Source organism: Primulina eburnea, chromosome 8 (assembly GCF_022965805.1).
Source record: "Primulina eburnea isolate SZY01 chromosome 8, ASM2296580v1, whole genome shotgun sequence".
Taxonomy (NCBI): Eukaryota; Viridiplantae; Streptophyta; class Magnoliopsida; order Lamiales; family Gesneriaceae; genus Primulina; species Primulina eburnea.
This window is the reverse complement of record NC_133108.1, coordinates 42,604,912-42,613,832: the sequence shown is the minus strand read 5'-3', so window position 1 is coordinate 42,613,832 and position 8,921 is coordinate 42,604,912. Positions and strand designations below refer to the sequence as shown.

Genomic DNA, 8,921 nt, shown 5'->3' with positions numbered 1-8,921 from the left:
ATAAATGAATGAAATAAGATATAAATGAACTAATTTTGAAATGAAATGTAGATGGAAATAGAATGATTATTATGTTCCTTTTCAATGATTGGTACCAAAATGAACGAAATGGAATTATTTTTAATAATGAAATATTTTTAATTAAAATTTCAAATAATAGTTTGCTAAAAAAATATGAGTGGGTCTCACGTGAGACCGTCTCACGGATCTTAATATGTGAGACGAGTCAACCCTACCCATATTCATAATAAAAAGTAATACTCTTAGCATAAAAAATAATATTTTTTCATGGATAACCAAAATAAGAGATCCGTCTCACGAATACGACCTGTGAAACCGTCTCACACAAGTTTTTGCCAAAAATATTGTTGTTATTATCATTGTTAAAATAATAATTAAAAAATAATGATTGATGCTCATTATTTAAATTAATGTTATCACATAACTGTATTATTATGTGATAAGGAAAGGAAAGGAAAGGAAAGGAAGAGTTTCGAGACCTGTCGGCCCAACACGAGACACTATGTTTGAAATATAATAAGATTGATAATTTAAATCTTGGCAACTGTTAACATAATGGTACCAATTCAATTTGACTAAAAAAATGTGAATTGTTAACAAATTGGGAATTTCAAACAAAATATAAATAATATGATAGGGTTTTCTTTTTTCCATTAAATTTTCTAAGACCACATTTGTGATGTCCATGAGCAGACAACCACGCTAACGATCAAGTGATATTCGGCACGAACCAGCCATCGCCTAAAAGACTAGTCTATCACATTCACCCGAAGACCGACCCAATTGTTTGATTTCCTTTTATAATAGAGATATCGACCCACGTCAAATCGAAAGATATTTTTAGGGTTACGCGTGAACGTCGATAATAATAAAAAGAAAAAGAAAGAATACTCCCGAGCCGCGAGATTTTGTGAAATAACATGATGCATAATCTATGTATAAAATGAGGTTGTAAGTTGTAACAATGTAATTGTACTGAGCTTTCAAACCCGGTGGGCGGGGCCAAAAGGGTTCGTAGAGTACTTGTTCGATCTTAGGTTTTTATATTTTTGTAAATTATATGTATAAAATATATCTCTCCACCAATAGATTAATCGTCGAGCTTTAATCACGCTCACTTTACCAAGACTTCTGTCCCCGTCACTGCCCTAAACTAAGTCCCTGTACATACACGTATATACATATATATATATATATATGGATCGGAAGAAGAATTCAAATACTTTGATAAACAATATGAAGTTCATTTTTGCTAATCGGCTGACTTTGAATACCTTGCGGCGTGTGTTGGTGATCATCAACAACTTCAGTTATCTCATCGCCATGAACATCATTGGGAGGAACGGTGGGGACATGTCTGTGGGATGACCCCTCATCGAGTGAAACCGTCTCTCCGTGGCCATGCACGGTCGGTTCCGGTGAGTGTGGTTCTTTTTTCCTCTTGTGCTTTACATCTTCATGCCATTGCTTGATTTTGTGTATAGTGTGTTCTTCCAGTATTGCACTCTTGAATTGAGACCCCATCTGTTTATATGAGGATAACATACATAATTTTTTTAAGAGATATATCAAGAATCGCTAAACCTCTGGAAGGAAACAAGAATGAAGATTTTGTGAATTAGAACCTGAGTGACGAGGGCGTAAAGGGGTAGAGTTATGTAGCTGCAAAGGATTTGAACCATTATCCTGCATGAAATATATAAACCCTAAACTTAGTTCATCTTCCTTAATTTTTTGATAATTCATATTTACATAAAAAATGACACTTTGTAAAACTGAATATGTTTAATTAATAATCTTATCCAAAACTTACGCCAACACCACCCTGATAACGATCACTTCTACATTCTCATGGTAGCAAGATTTGATCCCAAACTGCCACTGCATGTAAACATCAAAACGTCATAATTAAAGAGATCTCAAATGCCATTTCCGTTCTACTAATGTATCGTCTCGCAGAGGCGAAACCAGCTATGCGAATCGAAAATTTATGGGTATTAGATCATGTTTTTTGTGAGTATATAATGTGTAAGTATAATAAAATATATAGGAAATGGCATTTCAACGAAGTACATACGACACCGGACATGTTAGTACATTATTAAACCAAGTTATTCCATCGAGACCAAAATTTAACTGATTTGAGGAACAAAATTCTATCTAGACTAACTCATAAGATTTTGGAGATTTCCTATTACAGAAATAGATTAATAAATAAATCGAACGCATATTAGAAACAGTCAGTTGTATGTTAGAGAAAGCACGTACCGTAACCCATATGAAGAACGAAAACTCGAACGCATTCTGTAAAAAATAAAAAATAAAAAATCCACCAATCGAAAATCAGTTATTTGAAATTTTGTGTTAAATTTTATCAGATCTTCGTCAAGTAATATATATATATATATATATATATATATATATATATATATATATATATATATATATATATATATATATTACCATAAATAGGATGAAATGAAGCAGAGTTAAGACAAGCTGCGGGCGATTGAACCAGAAGAGATTGTTGTTGGGTTGCACCAATGGAGACCCTTTGATCACTCTGTTTTGATTTGTCAGTTGCATTGCCATTCTTGCCACTATCACTTCCAGTTTAGTTCCAATTACTAGAACTATCTGGAAAAATAAATAAATAATGTTCCATATTAGTAGATTTTTGTCAGAACATGTACACTTTTCTAAAATGGGAAAAATATATTATAAAAAAAAAAGCCGTCTTATATATATAAGTTAGAACAAAAATTTGGTGTTTAATTTGTTTTGGCACATTTAATCCGATTTTCATTAAGAGTGTGGATATGTTTCAGACACAGCTACAATTTCTGACATACTAAATATGCAAATGAAAAGGAACAAAATGTAATTAGGTCAAACTGTACTACTTACGATCAGAGGGAGAAATGAGACCCACAGATAGGCATTCCAACCTGTCAGAAGATAACTATTAACAAAAATAGCACAGAGAAACTAATTTGATAAAGTAATTAAATAAGAAAAATTTAATCGGAGGTTTGCATAAATCATACCATGGACATCAACGAGCAAGAAGATAACGACTACGAACCACATGACGGGGCTGTACAATTAGTTCACAACCGATGGAATCGTTATAACCACCCATGAAGAAAATGAAAACGATTACACGACGTGACGAACCGCGTCGTGCATGCACATATAAATTAATTAGTTTCTATATGTGCAATATACAAAAATATTATCTGATTTGTCCAGCAGGATATACCTAATGCCAACGACAGCTTTGAAATCGTCTTCCAAAGATCTTTGTATGTACTTCTGGAAATTAAATGAATTATTTGTAGATAAATGAGCCTACAAACAAAAACACAAATAAATCCCTTCTTTCTGAATAAGTTCGAGATTAATAAATTTCTATTTAAAGAATTATGATCATACGTACTAACCGAAATAAATCCATGACGCAGAGTTAAGTAGTCGATTTTCGCCACGGAACGAAAGAATTGCCGAAGAAAACATTTCTGCACCAAATTAATCCAAGTAGTTTTATTTTATTTTTTAATTTCTGGATACTTATTATTGCATTATGTAAGGTCATGTATCGATCGAAATAACTCTAGAATTAAGTCATTTTGAAACTATCCCCGTAGCAGATCGATTCGATTACTTATTGTCAACATTAAAAGATAAAATAAATACATTTATTACATAATAATAAGTATAAAAAAAATGTTAAACTTACAATCCACAATAGAGCAGAATTTGATCCATAAGAGGTCACATGTCGTCGCCCAAATGTTGTTTGTCTTGCGTATCTGAATCTTTCAGGATCTATACGTATACATACATACATACATACATATATGTCATTTTCAATTTCAATCCAGAAATTTCGTAATATTTTTGGAAAAGACTTTTATCAAAATATATTTCTTATACTATAAAAAAACATGTGTTTTGTCAAAATATAAAACTGTTTTTTTTAAAATAAAATAAAATTACAAATAATTAAGCCTAATACAGTGAGGTAAGTACCGTTGGCTGCCATGTATTCTACGGTTTGGGTTTCTTTCTCCCAGGCTTTCCATCGCTTCATCTGTGAATGGAGTAACATGAAACTTGAAAGAATCATCCCATAAAATCAATATACAATACAATATATAATATCAGTGCTACACCAATATAAATTGGATTATTTGTTGACTATTTCAAACCATTGGAACAGTGACATCAATTGGTCAGCCATCAAATGTGACAGCGACAGTGACATATTTTTCAGATTTCAATTTTATAAAATAATTTGATACTTTTAAAAAATTCAAACGTAGCTATCCCACTTACGAAATTTTTTTATATTTAACTTTTATAAATTCATGGTTTTGAATGCTTATTATTTATTTACATGAGATTTTTTTTCGTTTTTAGATTTATACAGAAGATATTGATGCAATTTTCATAATTTTACGACTAGTCAACAAAAACTCTGAAATATATACATATAGTTTTTTTTTTAAAGGAGTTTAATATATAATATAATATAAAATAATACCTTGGCCCTTCCCAGTGCCATTGTGGTTATGCTGTAGACTATCTGCATCGCAGCTATGACGAAGATGAAAATATTCAACTGATTAATTCCCCCTTCTGATATCAGTGCAGTCATTCCCTGTCAATTGATGTATCATATTTATTCATTTTTATTTTGTCGCGTATTCAACAAATATATCATTTTCAATTGAATAATAATACAATATTGCTTTTATAAATCACATAAGATTTGAAATATTGTATGTATTTTTGCAATTTGAATCTTATGTCGTCGAATTTTTATTAAATCCGTTGTCTTTAATATTTTTTGAAAATTATGATATTTTTTTACATGTGACGATAACATGGTGCAGACGTAAATCTTAAAAAAAATACCTATATTCATCAAATACCATCTATATGAAATAAAAAAAAATGTTTTCCGCCTTCAAAGTGGGCATAATTTCCGCCATCAAAGTGGGCGTAATAATTTCCTGTCACTTTATCGAAATTACGAACAAACCCTCGTTCACCCCTGTTTTACAGTTTTAGGCACACATATATTTTATATTTGTAACATTTTTCTATAATTAAAGGAAAGTTAAAAAAAAAAAAGAAATTGTAATTACTGCAGGTGAAATGCGTGTAATAATTATTACCTGGGAGCTACAATGATCTAGAGAATTGTAAGAATTCTCCTCCTTCAATCCTCTTGCGTCACGAAACGTGAATCTGTCCCCGTATGTTTCTGGTCTTGCATCACGGTTATTATTCAGTGTTGCCCAAAAATGCTCGAGACTTTTAGTGGTTTTGGTCCCGGAGCGTCTCCGGCATGGCAGCATGAAATCTGCTTCCTTGTTGGATATGCAAATCTTTGAAATAAATCTCTGAGTCACTGTTAGTAGCAGTGACATGAATCCCAAAAGCATCAAAACTACACAAAACCCAGAAAAAAATGAAGTCAGTCAAACAATAATTGCGCAAAAGTAAAGCAAGAGATTTGGAACAAAATGATGGGATTTTGAATGTCTTGAACCTGATTTCAGCTTCTCTGTTGCTTCATACAGGGAAGCCTTCTTGTGTTTCTTCAGCCACTGTATAAACAAAATCACGAGTTAAAATTTCCAATTTAAGAAAATGAGCGTTTGTTTTCGAGGATTGGTGATGGATTTGACTTTTGAGTGCTTACATGGCTCGCAAGATGGATCAAGTATTCGACACATAATCCGAGGAAGATGAACACAAAGCAGACAGTGGCAAGAGCCCAGCTGGGGGTTTCTTCCAGTGAGCGGTTGATGCCGATGCCGCCGCCTTCTTCTCCCCCCGCCATGATCAACTGAATGTTCTTTCTCCGGCGGGTGAGGTCACAGTATCATGGAGGGAAAGATGAATAAATTTACTGAAATTAAGTTGGGAAGAATACGAGGAAAGATTCAACTCATGTCTTGTTCATCAGTCCACATGGATGGGAGAAAATGCAATTGTTGAATACTAACAAGTCTCAAATATGTTGGTTGCTCTAGTGACGGTCGTATCCACACTTTGACTGGGTTAATTTTCTTTTTAATATTATATATAAAAAATAGTTTTTAATAAAAACAACTTTTAATTTAATTTACTTACACTAGAGTAAATATTATTTAAACTCCAGTATTCGTTGTATTTCTCTTATCTTTGCATTTTACAAAATATGATGTTCATATTCCAAACTAAGCATATTATGATAGAAACTTATTCAATTCGGGTACATATATACCCAAACTATTGAAATTAGCATATGTTTTAATTTTTTTAATAAAATTTATGTTAAAAATTAAATCAAAGATATTTCAATTTATATCATATTGATTTATATATGTTGTTAACTTGTTGGTATTAACCCTACTTCAAAATCGAATATGTGATATTAATCACATGACAATTCATAAGATCAAACATTTGTTGTTTAATGAAAAACTATAGTTTGTGATGAATATGCGACTCAGATCTTTGAAACTGTACATCAACCCAAATATCAATATTTGATTGCACACTCAACTAAGATAATTATTGCAATTCTCAGTATAAAAGTATTGAGTAAATGTGTTATGATACATATATTATTTAAGTTTTTTTCGAAAGCAAATTTCCCTCCAAATCTAAGTTTAATCTTTGTACTTTCAACAAAAATCAAGAGACCTAATAAGATCACCGAGGATTTTAATTCAGATTAAAAATTCTAAAAATAAAGAGGATAACAAAACAGAAAATTGTCAAGATCATCATTGATATTTGAAGTTCAACAAAGATATTTTCAGCATTAACACAGCTAAGATGGCGAAACACAATTAGCTATGGAATTTCAGTAGAAATTAATACTGAATAATAAAACTGTTTAGATGATAATTTTTTTTAACCAAAGTTAAGTATTTTGGCTAAAAGTAAAAGAGAGCAGATGAGAGATCAAATTAGCAAAGAAAACATTTTTCTGGCTACGTACGGACTTTATACAATTTCTTCAGACAACTAAATCTTAAAATATCTTAAAAAGTGAGGGGGAAAATACAATTTAATTATTATTTTAAGAATAGATATTAGAGAACGTATCTTATCAATATTATGATTCTAGCAAGTGTGTGTGTGTGTGTGTTTTTTTTTTTTTAAATATGATTCTAGTGATTAACACACATCTTCTTTTATAGCAATCGAAAATTTTAAAACTAAAAAGTTGGAGATTGATTTTTTGTATTATATAGATTTCAATTTTTTTTTTCACAAAATAGATTTCAATCATAGTGAAGTATATCATTAATATTTTTTTGTAGCTTAAAGAACATTTATCGTCATAATAATAACGTTCGTAATAATTATTAATTAATTGTAAAGAATGTTGTTGTTTAAGGTATTTTTTTTAGAAAGCTTGTTTTTAGGGTCATAAAAAATGCACAATTGGAGCGGGATTAAAATTTAATATTTTTTTTGTGAAGATTAAACTCACCATCATTATTTTTCGATGTGCAAATTACGAGGCTAATGTGATATCCTGCAAGTCACGTCAGCCAAATAAATTATATTGGAAAAAAAGATGTGCAATTACAAGCTCATCCGAAAAATATTGACAAGGAAAATCAAAATTAGGGATGCCAATTGGTTGAGACTAAACCTAATCCCGTCTTAAACCGGTTTCATCAGGCTATCGAGTCTACAAGCGGGTCCCAAGTTTGATCAAACCCGCTCGGACCCGAACCTAGATTGGACCCATCGAGTTCACGGGGCGAAGTGGTCTAAAGGAAGGCGGCGTGGATCCTTGTTTGTCCAAACTTGCTCCAACTTAAATCCGTTGTCATCCCTAATCAAAATCCTAATTATCGGTCACTTGATTTAAATTTAATATTACTTTAAAGCGTGAGTTATATATAAAGTGTGATTCTAGTGATTGACACGTGATTTTTTTTTTTTAAAAAAAAATCACGTCGAAGACTAATCTTGTGTATTTAATGAATATAAATTAAAGTTACTATCATTAATAATAATTTTAGCTTAAGTAACACTCCTTCTCATAATTATAATAGAAATTAATTATTCTAGCCCACTTCAAATGACTACTTTTAAAAATAGTCTTATTTTTTAAATATTTCACATTATAGCCTTATATAATTCAATAATCCTAAAATTCCATTTTTATTACAATTTTCATTTATTTCAATTCACTATTAAAATAGTTAAATAATTTAAATTATGAAAAAAAAAACCTGTACTACATTACTTAATTATGTTAACGATATTTTATTAAAATTATAATTTTTTACATGAATTAATGTATAATTATTTATTAACTATAATCGTTTTGGATTCGAAAAATGGTATTTAAGGTTTTAAAAGTAGCTTTAATTGCAATCTTAAGTCAATTAATATTGGTGGAGGAAAATGATTGATTAACATTTGAAGGAATGAATTAATGCGTAGTTAATAATAGTGGATATTTTTGTACAAATGATGTATAAGTTCATCAATCTAGGGGATCGGACCTAGAAGCGAGACCAACGTTTAAGGAAACTTTGAAAGATATATACAAGAAAAATAATATATAGATTTTATTTATTTGTGAAAGTTCAGTAAATTTTAATTAACGATCATTTTGATTGAATTCTATGGTTTTAATGAACTTATTTGATGAATTGGATATTAATTTTGAAAGACGACATTGGTCGTGTTTGATACTCTAGTTTTCTTTTCTTTTTTTTTTAAGGAACAAATTGAGCAAACTAAATTTTGGATAATTTTTTGGGTTGTTTGGTGTGGTTCTTTTGTTTGATAGATATTTTCTACTCATCGTCTTGTAAATTTCAACTGACTAATTTTTTTTTTTTTTTTTATGATTACCTAAAAGGGATATA

At 30.5% G+C, this 8,921-nt stretch overlaps 1 protein-coding gene across 1 annotated transcript; it reads right to left on the bottom strand.

Moving 5' to 3' along the window:
* Positions 1-1,017: 1,017 nt before the first annotated feature.
* Positions 1,018-6,052, bottom strand: LOC140838036 (MLO-like protein 3). Its single transcript, XM_073204121.1, has 15 exons — positions 5,735-6,052; positions 5,582-5,639; positions 5,205-5,479; positions 4,568-4,684; positions 4,054-4,114; positions 3,761-3,849; positions 3,465-3,539; positions 3,284-3,372; positions 3,069-3,118; positions 2,929-2,969; positions 2,485-2,658; positions 2,290-2,325; positions 1,835-1,902; positions 1,647-1,707; positions 1,018-1,545 (listed from the first exon to the last, which is right to left on the bottom strand). Exons 1-15 carry the CDS (start codon positions 5,873-5,875, stop codon positions 1,237-1,239), a joined length of 1,644 nt encoding a protein of 547 aa, XP_073060222.1. The 5' UTR covers positions 5,876-6,052; the 3' UTR covers positions 1,018-1,236.
* Positions 6,053-8,921: the final 2,869 nt, after the last annotated feature.